The 20,782-nt window shown below is 62.2% G+C and overlaps 13 protein-coding genes across 13 annotated transcripts; 7 read left to right on the forward strand and 6 right to left on the reverse strand.

Annotated features, from left to right (window-relative positions):
• Window positions 1-165: 165 nt before the first annotated feature.
• On the reverse strand, window positions 166-1,278 carry MICPUN_68969 (predicted protein; the record flags this gene model as incomplete). Its single annotated transcript, XM_002506581.1, has 1 exon — window positions 166-1,278. A coding segment is annotated over one exon (1,113 nt), but the record flags the coding sequence as incomplete, so codon positions are not given.
• A 278-nt stretch (window positions 1,279-1,556) lies between these two features.
• On the forward strand, window positions 1,557-2,375 carry MICPUN_64628 (predicted protein; the record flags this gene model as incomplete). The annotated part of the gene is made up of 1 exon (XM_002506399.1): window positions 1,557-2,375. The coding sequence occupies one exon, from the start codon at window positions 1,557-1,559 to the stop codon at window positions 2,373-2,375; it is 819 nt and encodes a 272-aa protein (XP_002506445.1).
• A 128-nt stretch (window positions 2,376-2,503) lies between these two features.
• Window positions 2,504-4,255, reverse strand: MICPUN_104463 (predicted protein; the record flags this gene model as incomplete). The annotated part of the gene is made up of 1 exon (XM_002506582.1): window positions 2,504-4,255. The coding sequence occupies one exon, from the start codon at window positions 4,253-4,255 to the stop codon at window positions 2,504-2,506; it is 1,752 nt and encodes a 583-aa protein (XP_002506628.1).
• Window positions 4,256-4,508: 253 nt separating this feature from the next.
• Window positions 4,509-5,729, reverse strand: MICPUN_104464 (predicted protein; the record flags this gene model as incomplete). Its single annotated transcript, XM_002506583.1, has 1 exon — window positions 4,509-5,729. One exon carries the CDS (start codon window positions 5,727-5,729, stop codon window positions 4,509-4,511), a length of 1,221 nt encoding a protein of 406 aa, XP_002506629.1.
• Window positions 5,730-6,328: 599 nt separating this feature from the next.
• Window positions 6,329-9,412, forward strand: GDH (glycolate dehydrogenase; the record flags this gene model as incomplete). The annotated part of the gene is made up of 2 exons (XM_002506400.1): window positions 6,329-6,577; window positions 6,705-9,412. 2 exons carry the CDS (start codon window positions 6,329-6,331, stop codon window positions 9,333-9,335), a joined length of 2,880 nt encoding a protein of 959 aa, XP_002506446.1. The 3' UTR covers window positions 9,336-9,412.
• Window positions 9,413-9,423: 11 nt separating this feature from the next.
• Window positions 9,424-10,500, reverse strand: MICPUN_64632 (predicted protein; the record flags this gene model as incomplete). Its single annotated transcript, XM_002506584.1, has 1 exon — window positions 9,424-10,500. The coding sequence occupies one exon, from the start codon at window positions 10,498-10,500 to the stop codon at window positions 9,424-9,426; it is 1,077 nt and encodes a 358-aa protein (XP_002506630.1).
• Window positions 10,501-10,814: 314 nt separating this feature from the next.
• On the forward strand, window positions 10,815-11,927 carry RSP8 (radial spoke protein 8; the record flags this gene model as incomplete). The annotated part of the gene is made up of 1 exon (XM_002506401.1): window positions 10,815-11,927. One exon carries the CDS (start codon window positions 10,815-10,817, stop codon window positions 11,925-11,927), a length of 1,113 nt encoding a protein of 370 aa, XP_002506447.1.
• A 158-nt stretch (window positions 11,928-12,085) lies between these two features.
• On the forward strand, window positions 12,086-12,595 carry MICPUN_64634 (predicted protein; the record flags this gene model as incomplete). Its single annotated transcript, XM_002506402.1, has 1 exon — window positions 12,086-12,595. One exon carries the CDS (start codon window positions 12,086-12,088, stop codon window positions 12,593-12,595), a length of 510 nt encoding a protein of 169 aa, XP_002506448.1.
• A 532-nt stretch (window positions 12,596-13,127) lies between these two features.
• On the forward strand, window positions 13,128-14,591 carry MICPUN_88502 (predicted protein; the record flags this gene model as incomplete). Its single annotated transcript, XM_002506403.1, has 2 exons — window positions 13,128-14,117; window positions 14,244-14,591. The coding sequence occupies 2 exons, from the start codon at window positions 13,128-13,130 to the stop codon at window positions 14,586-14,588; spliced, it is 1,335 nt and encodes a 444-aa protein (XP_002506449.1). The 3' UTR covers window positions 14,589-14,591.
• A 10-nt stretch (window positions 14,592-14,601) lies between these two features.
• Window positions 14,602-15,435, reverse strand: MICPUN_109602 (predicted protein). The gene has a single exon (XM_002506585.1). It carries the CDS (start codon window positions 15,409-15,411, stop codon window positions 14,641-14,643), a length of 771 nt encoding a protein of 256 aa, XP_002506631.1. The 5' UTR covers window positions 15,412-15,435; the 3' UTR covers window positions 14,602-14,640.
• Window positions 15,436-16,112: 677 nt separating this feature from the next.
• On the forward strand, window positions 16,113-18,650 carry MICPUN_88660 (predicted protein; the record flags this gene model as incomplete). Its single annotated transcript, XM_002506404.1, has 4 exons — window positions 16,113-16,634; window positions 16,782-17,032; window positions 17,144-18,038; window positions 18,147-18,650. The coding sequence occupies 4 exons, from the start codon at window positions 16,113-16,115 to the stop codon at window positions 18,648-18,650; spliced, it is 2,172 nt and encodes a 723-aa protein (XP_002506450.1).
• A 32-nt stretch (window positions 18,651-18,682) lies between these two features.
• Window positions 18,683-19,853, reverse strand: MICPUN_50838 (predicted protein). The gene has a single exon (XM_002506586.1). The coding sequence runs from the start codon at window positions 19,719-19,721 to the stop codon at window positions 18,723-18,725; it is 999 nt and encodes a 332-aa protein (XP_002506632.1). The 5' UTR covers window positions 19,722-19,853; the 3' UTR covers window positions 18,683-18,722.
• A 585-nt stretch (window positions 19,854-20,438) lies between these two features.
• MICPUN_64639 (predicted protein) lies at window positions 20,439-20,654 on the forward strand (the record flags this gene model as incomplete). The annotated part of the gene is made up of 1 exon (XM_002506405.1): window positions 20,439-20,654. One exon carries the CDS (start codon window positions 20,439-20,441, stop codon window positions 20,652-20,654), a length of 216 nt encoding a protein of 71 aa, XP_002506451.1.
• Between the last annotated feature and the right edge of the window lie 128 nt (window positions 20,655-20,782).

The following is a 20,782-nucleotide window of genomic DNA, read 5'->3' on the forward strand; positions in this document are numbered from 1 at the left end:
TGTACTCGAAGACGCGGGTCGCCAGGTGGGATAAGGCGAAGCGCACGAAGCTATGAGCGGCGTACGATCGGGATAAGGGGCGGAAACCGAAAGATCCCTCCGCTGCTCTCAGCTTCTGAGCTGTCGATCACGGATTTGATCAAAAACCCTCATCACCGCGGCTCTCTACTGCTCGTACCACTCCTCCTCCACAATCTTCAGCCCCGTGTGCCTCGCGCCCTCCTGCAGATGTACTAACACCACGTCACCGACGTCCAGGGTCGACACCGACACCACCCGCTCCTTCTCCCCGGACGCCGTCACCAGCCGAACCGTCTCTGCGTTTTGCAGCAACGCCGCGAACCTCTTCCCCGTTCGCACTCCCCCGACCAGGGACTCCGCCTCGACCAGCACCATCTGTCGCTGCTCGACTTTCACGCGACCGACGGTCATGACGCGCGTCTCCCCGTCCCGATTCACGCACGTCACGTCGTCTCCAACCCTGAGCTCGGACAGGTACGCGGTTTTGCCCCCGGGCGTCACGACGTAAGAGCACAAGGCCCCCGCGTTGACCCGGAAAGGTCTGGAGTTGACGTAACCCTCCGCGTCCAGGCACTCGCTGTGAACCAGGAACAGACCGGTGGCGAAAGAACCGACGAGCAGCCCCTCGCCGGGATGGAACGCGGATGCGCAGTCCACGCAGACCCTGTCGCCCGTACCGACGGTCTCGACCCGGGTCACCGCCGCCGGGGTTAGCTCTAATTTTCCCGGTCCTTCTCCCCCGCCGCCAATCATACCCCGTTTCTTCAGGTACGCCGCGAGCTCCCTCGGCTCCGCCGGGTCATCGGTACGCAGGACGACGCCGTCCACGCCCGTCTCCAGCGCCTCGAACATCGCCTCCGCGTCCTTGGCCGTCTCGGAAACCGAAAACAGTCGGCTCTCGTCGGTGGCGCCAAACTTGGCCACCAAGTTCTCCGCCGGTATGATCCTCCACGCAGATGAGTCCACCACCACCAGAGGTTCCACGCCGGCCATTCTGGCGATGGCGTCTACGTCTTCGGGCCCGTTGACCTTCAAGGTGATCCCCACCGCGCGGTAGAAGTCTCCGTCCTCCTCGGTCACCGTACCATCCTCGGTGAGCGCCAGTGCGCTGAACCTGCCCACCTTGCGCCATTCCTCCGCGAGACCCGCGTTCTGGGAAGGAAACAGCGCGGTGGTGCTCAGGCCGCACTCGAGAGCGGCGAGGAGGACCTGCACATTGGTGGTCTGGATCCAAACCTCCTTGTCATCGCGCTTCGAGGCTGCCCGTGGCACGATCCTTCCCCGAGAATTGCGAAAGGGTACCGAGGCACAGCGGCGAAGCGACTCGGAACCTGCCGAGAAGAGCCGAGAGAACCTGCGCGTCCGCGAGGACACGTGAGTGGACCCGCGCGTTACTATCGAGCGCGCAGAGGGCGCTTGAGCTACCGAGTGCATTCGCACGTGCTCCTCCGTCGTGTGAAGTGGTCTCGGGCGAAAAGATTCCCCAAGCTTTTAGAAATCGTTTTTCTCGGATCGAGACCAGTGTGAGGAACACGATGGGTGGTGAGGGCGAGGGTTCGGAAATCCGCCCGGAGGAGCCGGAGCCGAAGGTTGTGGATGCCACCGAAAGCGACGGCGATGTGCGGCCGTCCGACCCGGGGTTCGATGCGTCCGATGGCGACCGCGATCGTCCGGGGGCGCATCATAACAACGAGGGCGCCCCTTCGGGGTCGAGTGCCGGAGATGAGGCGACCGGGGATGACACGGGGCGGAAAGGGGGCAGGGAAACGGACTCTGACGGATCTGATAGGTTACGACGGGGCGCCCCCGACTCGCCCCCCGCCCCCTCGACGCCGAGGAATCGCACCGCCTGGGAGTGGTTCGTGTTCTTCCTCGGCATCCTCGGACAGGTGCTGTACGACATCATCTTGCTGGCCTCGCCGGACACCACGCGCAGGCAGAGACGGTACGGATCGTTGATGCACGATGGACACGACAGCAACGGTGAGTTCAGGTCGAGAAAGCGGGGAGGGGCACGATCGGCGGGTACGAATCAGGGAGGTCGCGACGGCACAGCTGGCGGCGCGGAGGAGACTCACGTTCGCCGGCGCGGGCTGACGGGGGTGAGGCAGCGCGCGAGGGACGCCAGCGAGGTGCCCGAGGAGCTTCGGGGGCTCGTATCCCCCGCGCAGTGGCGCGCGGAGATGCGACAATTTCACGAGGCGGAGCTGAAGAGACGGGCGACTGAGGTGTTCAGGGCAGAAATGGCCAAGGAGCGGGAGCTGGAAAAGGAAATTGCGGCGCAGAAGAAGTTGGAGCGGCGGAGGAGGCGCGAGGAGGGCATGAAGAAGGTTGGGGAGTGGAGCGCCGAGTGATGTGACGATGGCGTGCAAGTGCTTGTATTCGTCCCGCGTGTTGTATTCATTCGTTGGCTACGTTCTACGTCATATGTTCTATCGACAGAATTTGTCGGCGCCCCGTCCCGAGTTGGGCAAATGTCTTCTCACTTACGATAAACCTTCTCCCACTGGAAGAAACCGCAGTCCGCGTTCTTGTCTCCTTTCATACCCTTCGGCTTCGGGCAGCAAAAGAATCCCCTACCCTTGTTCGCCCCTTCCTTCACCGTTCGCACCTTGCATGGAAGTCCATGCCCCCGGCATTTCGGCGGCGCCATTCTCTTCTGTATCGCTTTCCACGCCGCGACCGTCTCGATTGATGCAGTGGGCGCCGGAGTCAGTTCCTGAGCTGGTACATCACGCGTCCCCAAATCGATTGGCACGTCGGGAGGCGGATTGGTATCATCAGCAGAGGCTGCTGAGGTTGGTTTCTTTCCCACATCCTTGGGTCCAAAGAAAGACTTTATTGACGCCGCTCCGCCCGCTCCACCACCTCCGTGTTTGCGTTTCACACCAGCCAGCGCAGGCTGAGAACGAGCCAGACAGCCTCGATCGCCTCCGTTTGCGTTCGCCATCGCGTGTACCCCCCCCCCCACCGTCTCTGCTGAACCCCATATGTCATTTGGTGCACCCGCACCGGCTTTGAAGAATGAATCCGTCAGCCTCGCCTGCCTCCCCGCGGCGGCCACACACGCGCTGCTGGCGAGCGGATTGACGGCATTTCCCTCATTTCCCGTATCCTTCAAGCTACAATCCGAACCTCGTCGGACGATGATGAAAACCGGCGCGTGGTCCGATCCCTCGTGCTTGGGAGCGATGCCGCATCTCGCGACTGACGCCGCAGTCACCTCGTCGCACAGGAAGTAATCGATCCGGCTGCCATAGTTTGTGAGCTGGGCACCGGCAGACACGTTCCAACACGTGTACGCGCCTCTCGCCGCGGGGTAATCGCGCCTGAATACATCCACGAGCGGATCGCGTTCCGCCCCCTTCGCCCCTTCGCCCCCGGAAACCTGCCGACGCAGCCACTGCCGGGACTGGTTCCGCTCACACAGCGCCTCATCCATCAACCTTTCCTCGATGGCGACTGCGCTGTCTATGACACCGTACGACACGTTCCAGTCCCCGCACAACACGACCCTGCGTCCCGCATCCAACAAAGCCCTGTACCTGATCTCCACCGCGACAAGAAAGTCGAGTTTGAACCTCTCTCGGTCCTCGTCGTCGGATGACAGAGACGGTACGTAAACGTTGAAGAGCACAAAGGCACCGAGGTCTACCAGGACGCATCGGCCCTCGGAGTCGAGCTCGAGCATGCGCGCGCGGTCGAACGCCTCGCTCATCCGACCGTAGTGACCCACTGCATCGCCGCGGGCGATTCGTTCGGGCGGAGTCAGCGCGCCAGTGACCCCTTCCTCTGCCGCGACCACCCGCTTGCCGATTCGAACGTAGGTCGCCACACCTGCGTACCCAGTCTTGGATCTACCCCTGCTCGTCGTCGGGATGGCACCACCCGAGGCGTCTCCGCATACCGCGTGATAGCTGTCCCACCCACTCGGACACGCGATTTCAGGCGATAGATCGCTGCGGCTCGTCAGCTTGCACTCCTGAAGCGCCACGACATCTACGTCTGAGCCCAGCGAGTCGAGCAGCGAGTCGATGCAGCCGTAACCCAGCTGGCGGGAAACCCCATGCTGGTCCTTGGCGGCCGTCTTGTCCGCGCCGCGGTCTGACGCGACGAGCTGCCGCAGACCGCGCAAACCTATGTTCCACGACACAATGGCGTCACCCTCGAGGCCGGTCAGGGCTTCGGGCAGCGTCACGTTCGGTGAATCTGAATCACTCGGGGGGGGTGCCATGGTTGCGGAGTGCGTCGGCGGCCTGAGAAAGGGGCGACTACTTGTCTAACTGGTCCACTCGCGTCGTCCTTTCATCGCATGATGATGATGCTCAGACACACCGAAGCCCTCTGACCTCGATCCGTGGAACCCAACCGCGCGTGTCGCTATGACCAGGCGCGCAACTTTGACAGGTTTTTCTCCTGCGACTGTTTCTTTTACATTGCTAAGAGGTGCCCATATGCTAAGAGGTGCCCATATGATAAGGACATCACTAGCTACGTCGGCCCGATCGCCTGGGTTCCTTGGGTTCTTGCTCCACCACGGCCGCCTCCGCTCCGCGAGCGAATCGCAGCCGCACGCAGTCGACGGGACTCCCACCTTTGCCCACCCGCGCGTCGGTGACGGAGTCCAACGCCTTGATCGACACCGGCAACACCAGGGTGTGCTCCGTGCCCGTCTCCCCGAAATCGTATCTGAACTCTCGCATGTCCCCGAATCGATCGTTTCTACTGCTCGTGGACGGGTATCGATCGCCCCCGACGCCCTCCGGCCGGTCACCGGTTGGAGACGCGCTCGTACCCGGGAAACAGCCGCGGAGGCCGAGGTTCCCAATCTCCTCCTCAGGGAACGGTTCTATGGCGCGAGGTCGGTAGTTCAACCATATGTTCACCAGAAACGACACGCGCTCGTATCCTTTCTCGACGTGCCGAGGCTTGGCCAGCTCCCTGGGTGCGCCGTGCAACAGCCGACCGTCGAAGGCGATGTGCTTCCCCCGCTTCGGAAACGACAGGTATCCCTGCCCGACGGGGCCCCTGAACTGCTCCACGTCCTCGTACATCATGGGCGGGACGTGGTCCAGCACCAAGGTGGGCGCCCCGCTTGTCGTGAGGTAGGTCACGGTGGATATCGCCGGGTGCACGTTCACCCCGAAGTCGTCCACGAGGTCCTCGTCCTTGTCCCAGTGGAACGACACCGCCTCCTTCTGCCCGTCGTCCTCGTGCCTCACCTGCACCCACCACTCGGCGCCTGATTTGGCGGCGTCCCACGTGCCGTCTATGCCCGCGACGTGGAGTTCGAACACCTTACGGGCCAGCTCCTCCAGCGCGCACCGCGGCTCGGATCCCGCGGCGAGCCAGAAGGACTCCCCCACGAAACACTTCCTGCAGTCCTCGGTGATGACATCGCGAGCTTCAGGGGACGACAGCCCGGCGTACCTGTCGAACGACTCGGGATACGATCGAAACGAGAAATCCAGACCGCAGTCTGAAACGCCCCCGACCCTTCCCTCGACGTCGATGGCGACGCTCTCCCGGTTCCGCGCTTCGCCCCGGTCGTCGTCGGCGGCGGCGGCAGCGAACTGCTGTTTTTCGTCATCCCCGTAGCCTTCCTCCTCCCACGTCTCCTCGGCGTCCTCGTCAACCTCCTCCTCCTCGTCCAGGTGCAACACCATCGCCACAGGGGTTATCCGGCGGCGCTTCGTATCTGTCGCCATGACTCGGCGTCGGCTTCGACCCCCGCGCGTCCTCGCCGTCTGTCTGCCAGGGAACTCGGCACGAGGGCCCAAACTGCGCGGAAAGCAGGGAGACAAAATCGAGTGACCGTTTCTGATCGAAGAAGGGGAGGGCAGTCAAATTGATGATGACGAGGAAAGATTCAGGTTTGCGCGATTCTGATTGGCTGAAATCCGACAGTGCATCGGATCAGACTCACTTGTCACAGCCGTGGGATCCTTCGGCAACGGTGCCGCGCTGGGGATGGAACCGACGACGTCGTCCTGGGCACTCGTCGCGAGCGCGCTAGTGGGCACGACAAACGATGAGGCGTCAGCGTAGCATCGCCCTAGCGCTGCGCGCGGCTGTACCGCTGGTGCAGCGTCCCGCGGTCGCGAGACGCACCGCGGTCGCCGCGCGCAGCGCCGCGGTTCCCGCAGCGGCTGCTGCGACGTCATCACCCGCTCCTCACGGAGGCACCGTCTATCCCGTCCCGGACCAGGTGGTGACCAAGTACAGCAACGTGGACGGCGGCAGGATCGACGACGGCAGGTACACCGCGTTCAAGAAAGATGCCTCCGCGATCGTTCCCGTGGAGCGGATGTACACTGACCCGGTCAAGACCTTCGCGTACGGCACCGACGCGTCGTTCTACCGCCTCCTGCCCCAGGTGGTGGTAAAGATTCACGACGAGGATGAGGTGAAGCGCATCCTGCCGGTCGCCTCGAAGCACCAAACCCCCGTCACGTTCAGGGCCGCGGGGACCTCGCTCTCGGGCCAGGCGGTGACCGATTCCATCCTGCTCAAGCTGTCGCACACGGGCAAGAACTTCCGCAACTACGAGATCAGGGTGAGTGGACGTCTCGAGGTGGCCAAAACCGGCGCGATCGATCCCTTCGGCTATTTTATCTCCCAAAACATCACCCGTTTCCGATGACCCGCGCTGACCTCCCCACGCGCTCCACCACGACTCGCAGAACGAGGGAAAAGAGATCACGGTCGAACCCGGTTTGATCCTCGGCGAGGTGAACCGCCTGCTGGCCAAGTACAAGCAGAAGAACGGCATCAAGGAGCAGTATAAGATGGGCCCCGACCCGTCCTCCATCGATTCGTGCATGATCGGCGGCGTCGTCGCCAACAACTCGTCCGGAATGTGCTGCGGCGTGAAGCAGAACACGTACCACACCCTTAAGGACATGAGGATCGTGTTTGTCGACGGCACCGTGCTCGATACCGGCGACAAGGCGAGCCGCGAGGCGTTCCTCAAGTCGCACAAGAGCCTCGTCGACGGCGTCGTCGCGCTCGCCAGCCGCGTGCAGGCTGACGAGGAGCTCACCGCGCTCATCAAGAAGAAGCACGCCATCAAGTGCACCACCGGGTACTCCATGAACGCGCTCGTAGACTTCCCCACCTCCGATCCCATCGAGATCATCAAGAGGCTGATGATCGGATCAGAGGGCACCCTGGGCTTCGTCTCCCAGGCCACCTACAACACCGTGATCGACCATCCCCACAAGGCGTCCGCTTTCATCGTCTTCAAGGATGTCAAGGAGGCGTGCCGCGCCGCCGCGGTGCTCAGGAGGGAGACCAAGGTCGACGCGGTCGAGCTCTTCGATCGCGCGTCCCTCACCCAGTGCGAGGGTCACGAGCAGATCATCGGCCTCGTGCCCACCATCGCCGACGCTCCCAGGACCGGCGCGGCGCTCCTTATCGAGTGCCGCGGCGCCACTGACGCGGAGCTCAACGCCAGCATCAAGGAGGTGTGCGACGCCATGGACAACGCGGATATGCAGTACCTCAACGATCGCGAGTCCACCTACCCGTTCAACAAGGACGAGGCGGTGTACAAGGTGTACTGGGACGTGCGCAAGGGTCTCATCCCCCTCGTCGGCTCCTCGAGGTCCGCGGGAACCTCCGTGCTCATCGAGGACGTCGCCTGCGAGGTTGACAAGCTCGGCGACATGACCCAGGACCTCATCGACATGTTCGAGAGGTTCGGCTACGAGGACGCGTCCTGCATGGGCCACGCGCTCGAGGGTAACCTTCACCTCGTGTTCTCCCAGGGTTTCAGGAACGACGAGGAGGTTAAGAAGTACTCCGCGATGATGCAGGAGATGTGCGAGATTGTCGCGGTGAAGTACAGCGGATCGCTCAAGGCTGAGCACGGCACTGGACGCAACGTGGCGCCTTTCGTCGAGATGGAGTGGGGCAAGAAGGCTTACGACCTGATGTGGGAGCTCAAGGAGCTCTTCGACCCCAACTACGTGCTCAACCCGGGCGTCATCCTCAACCGTGACCCGGATACGCACCAGAAGTTCCTCAAGCCCAAGCCCGTGGCGGATCCCATCGTGGACATGTGCATGGAGTGCGGCTTCTGCGAGAGCAACTGCCCCAGCCGCGACCTGAGCCTCACCCCGAGGCAGCGCATCACTGTCTACCGCGAGATCTCCCGTCTGCAGGCCATCCCCAGCCGCACGCAGGCTGAGCAGAAGAGGCTTGATGAGTTCCTCGACAACTTCACGTACGAGGGTAACAGCACCTGCGCGGCTGACGGCATGTGCCAGGTGAAGTGCCCCGTCGGGATCAACACCGGCGAGCTCATCAAGTCTATCCGCGAGCGCGAGCTCAAGAACCAGGGGACCGCAAACTCTGGCGCCAACTTCCTCGCCAAGAACTTTGGCGCCGTCAGCGGCGTGGTTCCCTCGTTCCTGAACATGGTGAGCACCTTCCACGGTGTCCTCGGCAGCGGCGTGCTCAAGTCGGTGTCGTCCGCGCTCAACTCGGCGACCGGCAACCTTGTTCCAGTCTGGAACCCCCACATGCCCACCGGCGCGCCCAAGCTCCCGGAGCCCCACAAGCCCGCCAAAGCCGTGACCACCGAGGCTGGTCTGCCCCGCAAGGTTGTCTACCTCCCCTCGTGCGTGACGCGCATGATGGGTCCGGTGAAAGGCGAGGAATCCATCGGAGGCGTCCCCGACGCTATGATGAGCATCCTCAAGAAGGCAAACTACGAGGTGGTGTACCCCGAGGGTCTCAAGTCGCAGTGCTGTGGCATGATCTTCAACAGCCGTGGCTTCAAGTCCACGGCCTCGTCGAAGGGTAGCGAGCTGGAGGAGGCGCTGATGAAGGCTTCGGAGGGTGGTAAGCTGCCCATCGTGGTGGACACCTCCCCCTGCCTCGCGCAGATCAAGGAGCAGCTCTCCAACCCGGCGCTCAGGTTTGCGCTGTACGAGCCCACTGAGTTCATCAGCAACCACCTGGTGGACAAGCTCGAGTGGAAGCAGGTGAGGGACCACGTGGCGATCCACGTCCCGTGCTCGTCCAAGAAGCTCGGCGTCGAGAACACGTTCGCCAAGATCGCGGGGATGTGCGCAAAGGAGGTGTCCCCGTCCGGTATCCCGTGCTGCGGCATGGCGGGCGATCGTGGCATGCGCTTCCCTGAGCTCACGGGCAGCTCGCTGTCCTACCTCGACCTGCCTAAGGGGTGCTCCGACGGTTACTCCACGTCCCGTACGTGCGAGATGAGCCTGTCCAACCACTCCGACGTGAACTTCCGCGGACTTGTGTACCTGGTGGACGAGGCGACGAGCGCGAAGGCCGCCAACTAGTGGGTGAGCGCTTCGTGTTGAACAAGTACTATTAGGCAGACGCAATTTTTTCTCAATCAAACGGATCGATTAAAGACATAAACGTAGTCTACATGTTGGATCTGATGACAAGCATCGCGAGGTACACGACCACCATGATGGACACGACGGCAGCGAACACCGCGAACACGGCGAACTTCGTCATGGACGGCTCCACTGTGACCTGCCCTCCTCCTCCGATGGCAACCTCGCGCAGGTCGAACCCTTTCATGCCGGATTTCTTGAGCCGTTTCAGTGCATCGGGCGTGCCCACCCCTGGCGCCGCCTCGCACAGACCCTGAATGACCCGCATTGTTGTCTCCTGATGGTCTTCGCCGGCACCGATACATCCAACGTGGCCGCCGCCAAATGCGCCAAAGGCAACCGCGCAAGTTGCCCCGAGCGTCACGCCGCCGTTCCTGTACCCAATCACCAGCTTCTCGTCTCCTTCGTCCTCTTCGTCCTCCTCATCCTTATGAGGGACCGATAGGTACATCGCGTCAACGGGCTTCACCCTCTCCACCTCGTAAACCACCCCGAATCGGACCTCTTTGCGAAGCGAGGGTTCACCCTGCGCCGACGCGGCGTCCGAGAATCTCGCAAAGTATCCACCGCCCCACGCGCTGTCGGAGTTGTATCTCCACGACCGCTCCGCGCCGCGCTTCAAACCAGACGTCCACGTCTTTTGGAACCAGTGACGCGATATCAGATCTATCGCCCCACCGCGGCCCTGTATCAGCACCACCCCTCCTCTCGCGGCGAAATGCCTGGCACAAGATTTCAAGCGCTCGTCGCTCAGGAACTCGTCGCATTGGGCACCGCCTCCCGCGCCGAAACCCACGAGAACCACCGCCCTAGCGCCTTTCGGCTTAACGTCTCCATCTCTCCCGCCCTCCCTGACCGCTGCCTCAAGTACATCGGCGAGCAAACTCCTGTCGTCCGCGTTTCTCCCGTCGATCCTGCGCACCAGATTGCGTCCGCCACCGGCGGATTTCAGCGCCGATGTTACCGACGCCGTGAGGCGCTCCGAGTCCTGCTCGTTGAGGAAGGATGCGTTCGCAGCGGCGATGGGATGCGACTTGGCGTGGTCATCGGGGGCATGGAAACCCCCGACGACTACGAAATCGTACGTCGGCGTCGGTGCCATCTCCTGGAGGAGGGCGCTCCGCCGAGTGCTAAAATATCTTTCAACGCGGGGTTGTGACAGGCAGACAGGCAGACAGGAGCTCGGCTGCTCGGATCGGGACGAAACAAATTTTTCCAGGAACCCTCGCCACAGGCGTCCACAGGCACGCGCGCGCGGAGGCCGACACGTCGTAAGCTTCGACGCGTCTTCCCGCGCTTAGACCAGTCGCGCTCGGCCGGTAGCTCACCCCGGGTGTTCCTGAACCCGAAGCAGGCTCGCGAGTCTCGTCTTGTGCCAGCGGATCCTCTTGTGCCAAAAGCGGCAATTCCCAAACAATGTCGCGGACGCAGAACCAGAGCCACGCGACGAGGTTCTACGATGGGCAGGCGCTGCAGGAGCGCCACCCCGATCTCTCCGAACCCTTCCACGGAGACGTCGTAAAGGATGAGATTGCGATCGCGTTCGGTCGTCGGCACGTGCACAAGCTCGTGGAGCTCGTGAGCCTGCCCAAGGAGGATCTGACCCCGGAGAAGCGGGCCACCGCTCTGCGCTACCTCCTCGGCGTGCTCACCAATCAGGAGTCCAAGGCTGAGGCGATCGGAACGAACGTCGCCGCACCTCTCGTGGTGCACATAACGGACGACTCCGACGACGTGAGGAGGATCGCGTGCGAGGTGATGGCGTCGCTTGCCACCTCTCGCGACGGGAGGACCAGTCTCATCGCCGCCGACGCGGTGACCGCGACGGCCATGAAGATGCTCAAGGACAGGAACCCCGATGTGAGGGGCGCCGCGTGTTCCTTCCTCGCGGCGTTCTCGTCCGCGCACGACGGCGCGAGGCACGTGCTCGAGGCTGCGGACGGGAGCGTGTTTGAGAAGATTGTCAAGCTGTTGGACTACGATTTAACGCCAACGAGCGCCAAGACGAGCGCGTGCGAGACGCTCGGAGGGTGCACGCTGACCGACGAGGGCGTGCACGCGGGTCTGGAGGCGCGCTTACCCAAAGCGCTGCTCCGCGTGCTGGACAGGGAGGAGGCGAGGATGAGCTCGGAGCTCAGAACGCAGGCGGCTCGCGCGCTGAAGAACCTGTGCCAGGTTGAAATCGGGAGGACGCAGTGTTTGGTGGCGGGCGCGGTGAAGGCGATGGCGCCGCTTCTGAGGAACACGGACGCGGACGTGCGATTACAGGCGTCGGGGTGTTTGCAGGCCATCGCGCTGGAGAGGGATGCGAAGATGCCCGTGTGCGAGGCGGCGAGGGTCAACCTGGTGATGCTGCTGAGGGATCCGGTGGTGGGCGTGGTGCAAAACGCAGTCGCCGCGATTCGAGCGTCGAGCGATTTGCCCGACGCGAGGCGAAAGTTCTTCCCCATGCTGGCCCCGAAGGACAAGGATCACGTGTTTCCCAACCATCACACGTGGTCCCGAGACCTGCGCGGGCCCTTGTTCTAGCTCGAAGACTCTTTGTTATTCGACGCGAACCTTAGCGCTCCTTCTTGGCTTCGCCGTCGCCCGCGGTCGCAACTGAAGGCGCTTTTCCCTCCTTCGCCCTGAGCTTCGCCCTCCTCCTCGCCGCGGCCGCCTGTCTCTGAGACGTTATACTCGTGGTCATGTACGCCAGCGCTAAGAAAGGCACGAGCCCCCACAGCGGCTGCACCCCGGTGCCCCTCGTCGTCATTATGGGATACCCGATCATCACACAAGAGAACAGTCCAAGGGTAGCGGTGTCGCCTCGGACCAACGCCAAGAGCGCAGCTCCCACGGAAAAGAAGCTTCCGGCGATAACATGCGTGATCTTACTTCCGAACACCTTTGAGACCCTCCGGAAGTACGTTTTGAGCTCGTCGGTGTCCACCGAATCCTTCCACGGGGGAGGCCAGGGCTTGTCGCATCGGTCCGAGGGAGAGGATTTGGATGTGGCGCAGACTGCGCGTTGCCAGAGCCCTCGCGCGAGCTCTCCAGGGTACATCAACACCCTCGCCGCGTCCCCCGGGTCATCTCCCCGCTTCGCGCTGAGCACAAACTGCGAAGCAACCGCGGCAACGGGCGTGAACGGCCTCACATCGTCGCCGCCCAAACTCATCAGGGGCACCCTGCGGATGGAAACACGAATTGAGTAACAACGCAACCGGAGGGAGGTGAGGGGAGCGAGATGTGAGGATTCAGAGAGACGGGATGGACCACTTACTGCAAGACAACGCATGCGATGAAGCACAATGCGGTGACGGTCTTTCGAATCATTCCGTCAGTGGGAGCGTGCAGAGGAGTGGGCTCGGGTCCCTTGCCCCACGAAAACTATCGCCACGCTGGAATCGGTTATCCAGTAAACCTAGTAGCAGAGCCAGCGCGAGGCTGCCATCACTCCGGCACGCGCGTGCGATCCCTGTTCATCAACCGGGTCACAGGCCGCCGCCGAAGACTCGTACATCAGCGATGGGATTGCCCCCCTTCGCCGGCGCCGCCGCGCACAAACCCCTCGTCGTCCACACCTCGGGACGATGCGTCCGACGAGGCCTGCTGAAGGTTCGAACAGCGGTGACCCCCCGGGGCCGCTTGACGACGCGCGCCAAAGCCAGCGTCGGCGACAGTGCGACCGGCGCTGGTCCTAGTACCACTGACGGAGGATCTTCCGGTGATAAGGACCCGCTCGCGATGCTTCGCGGCGCCGCGGGCAAGGTCATCGTGTCAACCGCGGCTGCGGCTGCAATCCTGTTGGGCGCTCCCGTGGTGACCTCCACCCTGTTAGAGGCTGTCCCCTTGGGCGTCCCCGCCGCACACGCAGATGAGGACATCGACGAACGCGCGTCCAATGCATTCGAGTCGGCTGCAGAGAAGGAGAAGAAGGCCGACGCCGTCAACTCGACCGCCTCGGAGGAGCTGACGGACCTCCAGATCGTCGAGGAGGTGTGGAAAGTTGTTGACGATAACTTCCTCCCGGCGCGTTCCGTCGATGGGTTCGATCGCGCCGCGTGGGCCAAACTTCGCGAGGACTTCGTCAGGTCTCCGCCCGCTGATAGGGACGAGGCGTACGATACGATCAGAAGCATCCTGCGAACGTTGGGAGACCCGTTCTCGAGGTTCGTCGAACCCTCCGACTTTGCGCCGTTGCTCAAGTACGACATCAGCGGCGTGGGCATGAACGTGGCGGAGGATCCGGACGATTCCACCAGGCTCAGGGTGTTGGGACTTGTCCTCGACTCCCCCGCCGCCAAGGCTGGGGTGAAACAGGGAGATGAGGTGGTGGCGGTGGACGGGGTCGAGGTGAGGAACAAGAGCGCGTTCCAGGCTGTGAGTCTCATCCAGGCTTCTCCCGGCCCGGATGTGAAAGTCACCATCCGAAGCGACGCGGGGGAACCCGGCGCGGGACCGACGCGCGACGTCACCTTGCGCCGTAGCAGCAACGCCGTCAACCCGGTGGCTTCGAGACTGGAGGGAGGTAACGTGGGGTACATACGGCTGAAGGAGTTCAACGCTCTGGCGGAACCCAACGTCGCGAAGGCGATTGAATCGCTCCGGTCGCAGGGCGCGACGTCGTTCATGCTGGACCTCAGGGATAATCCGGGTGGTTTGGTGCAGGCCGGAGTGGAGATTGCGCGGCTGTTTCTGCCGTCCGGGGTGAACGTCGCGTACACGGAGGGCAGGGTGGTTGCTGGCGGTGTCAAGGGGGATACCGACTACAACACGACGGTGGGTCAGACTGCCGCAAAGAACGAGAACGGAGGTTTCTTTGGCAAGTCCTCTCTCGACGCCAACTCCCCGGCGACGAAGCTCAAGTCCATTCCGTCCGCGTCGGCGACCGCTCCCGCGACGGAACCCCTCGTCGTGTTGGTGAACGGAAGGTCGGCGTCGGCGTCTGAAATTCTCACCGGCGCGCTGAAGGATAACTGCAGGGCGACGGTGGCTGGCAGTAAGACGTACGGCAAGGGTCTGATTCAGAGCGTGTACGAACTATCTGACGGCTCTGGTTTGGTGCTCACCGTGGGCAAATACGTCACGCCGGGACTGAACGACATCGACAGGCAAGGGATCACTCCGAACTTTGCCATGTTTCCTGGTTTTCAGAAGGCTCAGGAGGAGCTCGGTGCGTGCGAAAGACCGAGCGGGCCCAGGTGATGAGAAGGTGGATGAGTAGTAGCGGTTTTCACCTGCGTGTCATATTACAAATTTATTGTGTCTTCATCGGCGCGGCGCCTTGGGTGAACCACCTCTTCAAAGGCCCGAGCACCTTGTCAATCCCAGGCACTCTTCTCAAGATGGGCGACGTCCTCTGGTCCAGCATTCCCCACACCTGCTGGTGAAACTGACCAGCATTACCGTAGGTGTACTTGATACGGAAGACTGTGTCGTCTTTACACGCATACCTCCGCCTGAGGTAGTTGACGTACATGAACACCCTCGTCACGCTCCTGGCCGGGGTGAACAACTCCATGATAAGCAGCGGGAGCATGGAGCACTCCATGGTGGCGCACATCGCCATCATCTTGTGCATTTCCTGCTGCGCGAGGGCGAATAACCGGTCGCCGCGGACTCGCTTCAGCGTCGCAGGGAAGTGCTTGTTCGCGATTGTCAGCAGCTGGTACCCGCCGCAGATCGTGAGGGGGAACAGCACCGTGGGAACCGGCCGGCCCATCGCAAAGACGATACTGTAAATCACGTAATGGGCACCGTTGCTGTTCAGGACGGGTGCCAGGGAAGCACGCCACCCGGCGATGCTCATCATGCTCGCTGGGGGCTTGAGGCTGTACGCGATCCTGTAGAGGAAGGCGACTGATGCCGACATCAGCGCGGCCCTGTAGGTGACCAAAGTGAAGGCCTTGACGAAAGGCAGACCGAGGGAGCCGATGAAGCACACGACGGTGTTCAGACACAACGACAAGGTCATAGCGAAGAAGAACATCGTCCGAAAATCCATCTTGGGCTTGGCGGCGTCCGCCATCTCTCGGATCGGACGACAGCTCGGCGCGCCCGTTTTTTTGAAACAATTTTTTGAGAGCGAGCTGCGATCTTTGAAACACGACGAAGTATTCGAACGCGAGAGTCTCAGAAGGAAGGACACAGAGCGCCGGAGTCGGATTCCGCGCGGTGCTGCCGTCGATCACGATGGCGGGAGCGTACGGGCTGCGCAGGAGGGGCGATGCGGGCCAGAAGGCGCCACCCAAGGTGTTCGCGCGGGAGGATGCGGACGGAGTGAGGAAAAAGCGAGATAGGCCAGACGATGATGGCGGGGCGGACGGTGACGGCGAGGGGCTCAACAAGAAGAAGAAGAAGAAGAGCAAGGAAGACAAGAAGCGCGACAAGCGGGAAAAGAAAGAAAGGAAAAAGGCCCTCGCCGCGCTGGTTCTTGGAGCTCGAGGCGGCGCGCCAAAGGAAGAGCCCTCGAGGGACGACTCCCCGCTAGATCCGAGTGGGGTGCCAACCACGACGGAGGGCGAGGGCGGGAAGAAGGTCAAACGGAAGAAGGAGAAGGAGGGCAAGGCTGGGAAGGTCTCTAAGCGCAAGGACAAATCCTCCGAGCTGGATAAGGCTGGAAAGAAGAAGGGGCTCAAGAAGAAGTCCGGCAAGGGTGAGAAGGACGCCGCGATGGGTGGTGCCCACGACAAGAAAGGCACCAAGGCTAAAAGACCCACGGCGAAGAGCATGGCTGCGCGGAGGTACTACGAGCAGGTCAAGGTGGACGGCGAAGTGTTCAACCGCGGAGATTGTGCGTATGTCATCGGTGACAAGACGAGAGATTTGGACGACGACGAGCTGGAGCCCTGTGGAGCGTGCGGCGAGTGCGGTGATGAGGACGACGTCATGCTTGAGTGTGACGCTTGTCTTCGGGGCTGGCACATGCGATGCCTGCATCCGCCGCTGGAAGAAGTTCCGGAGGGTGAGTGGTACTGCCCCAAGTGCCTGTCGTCTGCGACTGGAGTCGCCGCTCCGGCTGAGAACGGCAGGCGAATGGCGCACACCGAATTCCTCTCTGGTAACTTGCACCTGTGCCGTATCGAGTGCATCTGGCAGGAGGCCAATGGGAAGTTCATGTTCGTGGGGAGGTGGTTCGCCACTCCCGAGGAGACGCACACGGGCCGCCAGGCGCACCACAGCCGCCGCGAGGTCTTCCTCACCAACAACACCGACGAGAACTGCGTCGACTCTCTCCTTCGCAAAGCTGCGGTGCTGTTGCCGCAGCAGTACAGGGACGCGACTCGACTCGCCAACGAGGCCGCGGCGACTGCTAGGAGAAAGGCACGAGAGGCAAAGGCTGCGAGGGACCGCGGCGAGGAGCCCTCAACCGGGGTCGTCGAGCCCCATGACAAGGAGTCGAACAAAGACCCGGCACTCGTCGCGGCGGAGGCTGCGGGGGATGACGTGTTTCTGTGCGAGTACACGTACGATCAGCACTTCCACAGGTTCAAGCGAAGGACCGAGTGGGACGACGACGATCTATCCGACGACGACCTGCCCGGTGGGAGGAACTTCTTCCACGGGGGACTCACGCTGGTTGACGAAGATGACGAGGATGAAGACCTCGACGGAGAGGACAGCGACGCCGACATCGACGACTGGGGCGGGTCGAAGGGGTCCAAGAAACCGTCGTCCAAGAAGGGCGCCCGAGGCAAGGGGAAAGGGAGCGGAGCCATCGGCGTATCCCTCGGGAGCCGGGCTCGAGGAAGAGTCATCAGCCGGCACATCGCCGCGTCGCGTCGGGAGGCAGCCGCGGCGGCGGGTGAATACGGGGGCGTCATGGGTCTCGGAGCCGTCGCAGTGCCGCGAATCGACAAACCGGTCCCGACCACAGCGCTGGGCCGCGCGAGGCAGGCACTGTCGCTGGCGCACTCCCCCGGCACTCTTCCGTGCCGCGACATCGAACGCAAGAAAATTGTTGACTTTGTGGAGCAGTCCATCAACGCTGGTGCGCAGTGTCTGGGCAGGTGTCTGTACATCTCGGGTGTTCCAGGCACGGGCAAGACGGCGACGGTGCGCGAAGTGATTCGAACGCTTCGCAAGAAATCCAGGGACGGATCGCTGCCCAGGTTTAATCACGTGGAACTCAACGGTCTCCGTTTACAGACACCCAAGCACGCGTACTCGGCGATCGCGGAGGAACTCATGGGCGAGCGCCTGTCGCCGCAGGTTGCAAACGACGTCTTGGATCGGCGATTCAAGGAGGGCAGGGGCAGCGACGGGCGCGTCACTGTGCTGGTGATCGACGAGATGGACCTGCTCGTGACCCGCACGCAACAGTTGCTGTACAACCTGTTCGATTGGCCAACGCACCGCGCCGCGCGACTGGTGATTCTCGGCATCGCCAACACCCTCGACCTACCCGAGCGTCTGCTTCCGAAGATTCTATCGCGCCTTGGAAGCAACCGAGTTTCGTTCCAGCCATACTCTGCGGACCAGCTGATGCAGATTGTCAAGGGCCGGCTTCACAACACGGGTGGACCGGGTCTCATCAACTCTCCCTTCGAGGATACCGCGGTCCAGCTGGCGAGCAGGAAGGTTGCCGCGGTATCAGGAGACGCGAGACGAGTCCTCGAGCTGTGCAGACGTGGAGCTGAGCTCGCAGAGGCGAGAGTCAGGAAGCAGGAGAAGGAGCTCGAGCGAGAGAAAGAGAACATGCACAACGGACAGGGTGCCATGGACGCGGATTTCTTCGGCGCGAGAAACGTCACGAGGCCGGAGAAAAAGCGTTCCAATGCGGTGGACATCAAAGATATCCAGGCGGCGCAACGGGAGATGTTCCAGACGCCACACATGCATCTGCTGGAGGCGGCTTCTCGGCACGAGCGTATTTTCCTGGCTGCTCTCGTCATGGAGCTTCGCCGGAGTGGTCTCAGCGACGCGTGCATCACGAACGTCATGCGCACACACGAGCAACTCTGCAGGCAGTTTGACGAGCCCTTGCCCCCCGCGGGCGCAGCGGCGGCGATCGCGTGCCGACTCGCGTCCATTCGCCTGTTGCTCGCGGACCCGGGTAGGAAGCGAAGCGCTCAGCGAGTGTCGCTGAATGTACCGAGGGACGACGTCGTGTATGCGCTGAAACAGAGGGAGAACAACGCAGCAAAGGCCGCGGCGGCTGCGATGAAAGAGAAGGGGTTGAAGACGAGCGCCGTCTCCAAGGAGGAATTCGCCGAGTTCGACCACGGCGAGATCCCTTGGCTTCGCAACCACCCGGGTCTGGGCTAACTACTGAATAAGACGAGCTGTAATACAATATGCACCTCCATCATGCACCCTCGCTCACCGCTATAAGACTAGCTAGTTCGCGATCACCTCAAGCGCCGGGTTTTCGTGTTTGTTCTCGACTCCTGTCAACTGTATGCCCCGCCCCTCCGCCTCGGCCCACGCCGCCTCCGCCTCTTTCTTGTGCCGAGCGCGCATGTCGTCCGCGAGCGCGCGCGCCTCTCCCGCGTCCATCTTCTGCGGGCAGAACGAGTAACAATACCCAAACTGCGTGCGGAACACCAGCGGCAAGAATGGGCCGATAAAGTACTCCACCAGTGGTCGAATAGGTAAAAGCGGTGTTAGGATCTTAATAGCCTCCGAGTTCATGCGCCCGAGTCCTTGCACGGCGGCGGTGCGCAAGATGCGCTTCTTGTAAAACGAATCCAGAGCTGACGGAACCTCGGAACGATTCTTAACCTTTTCCAGAATCTTGGCAAGCTCGTAACCATCCTCGAAAGCCAATCCCGCACCCTGGCCGATGTTGGGCATCGTCGCGTGGCACGAATCGCCGAGTAGCGTCACGTTTCCGTCCGCCCATGATTTGGTCACGCTCGGGAATCGGTCCCACAAATCCCGCTGCTCAATCTCGTTTGGGTCGGTGGCACGGATCAGCTCCAGTACCTCAGGCGCCCACCCTTTCAAGGTTTCCTCGAGGAAGGCCGCGGGGTTCTCCTTATCGGGTGTGTTTGGCTGCGTGGCTTTGATGAACCCGTACCACTGCACGCGCCCGGCGCGGTCAGGGCACGTCACGAAATAATGGTCCGGGCCGATGAATGCGCTGTACCCGACGTCCTCGTAGTAGTACGGCTTGAACAGCGGCAAACCGGAATACAACTTATACCCTGTGAAACTCGCAGTGGATCCCGCGCCTTTCACGCCGCTGGGCTCGCCGAACATCTGCGCGCGCACCTTTGACCAGATCCCGTCTGCACCGACTAGAACATCCGCGGTGATGACTTGACCGTCTTCTAAAGTCACGTCGACGCCGTTCCCGTCTCTTCGGTTCTCGTACTTGGCAACCGCCGATCCCATGTTCACGATCCCCGCGTCCCCGATTTCCTCCAACAAAACATCTTGAAGGTCGCTCCGGTCGACGCAGATGGAGAAAGGGAGGTCTCGCTCGTCCGGCAGCTCGGTGATGGCGCCGAATGTGAACATCCAGTTGCCCTTCAGCCCATCGCGGATCCCGGAGGTTGTTCGCCAGAAAGGTCGGGCCACCTCGTGCACTCGGCGAAACAAGGACTCAGACGTCGCCTTGATGGTGCTCACGCCGTTCGACGCCAGCTGGATAGGCCCACCGAATGGGCGGTATGTGGCCGTGCGTTCGATGACGGCGACGTCCGCGCCCGCATTGCGCAGGCAAATCGCCGCGAACAGTCCTCCCAGCCCGCCACCGGCCACGAGCACGCGCAGGGGTGCGTCTGTCGAGACGGAATCAGGCACCGATTCCGCGGATAACTTCGTCTCGGATAGCCAACCGGGAGCGGCCGCGATGGGTGAGACGCTGGACGCGGGGCGACCGATACGTCTCGAAGCGGCGTGCTTGCGCGACCGGGGCGCTTGCGCCGGGCGCGCGAACGCCCCGACTTTCGGCGCGAGAGCGGCCATCCTTGCGCGTTGGAGTTGTAGATAACACCATCGACATCACGTTGAGTTGGCAGATCTGCCACGCACCTCACGGATTTAGTTCAGTGCAATTTCGTCACAAAGTAGAGCGCGCAGCCAGGGGCAAACCCGGACTTTCGTGCGATGGCGCCCTCCAAGCGGCGCAAGACGTCCGCCGCACCGGAGCCAGCATCCGGAAACGCCACCCAAGGTGTGCGAACCCGGCGTTCCGCGAGCGCACGGGGCGACCTGCCCGACGCCCCCGACGCAGATGTGGACGCAGAGCCCGAGGTGCTCTTGTGCCCCATCACGCGAACCATGTACCGCGACCCGGTGATGGTGTTAGGGTTTAGGGTTTAGGGTTTAGGGTTTAGGGTTTAGGGTTTAGGGTTTAGGGTTTAGGGTTTAGGGTTTAGGGTTTAGGGTTTAGGGTTTAGGGTTTAGGGTTTAGGGTTTAGGGTTTAGGGTTTAGGGTTTAGGGTTTAGGG

Source organism: Micromonas commoda, chromosome 15 (assembly GCF_000090985.2).
Source record: "Micromonas commoda chromosome 15, complete sequence".
In the NCBI taxonomy this organism is placed as follows: domain Eukaryota; kingdom Viridiplantae; phylum Chlorophyta; class Mamiellophyceae; order Mamiellales; family Mamiellaceae; genus Micromonas; species Micromonas commoda.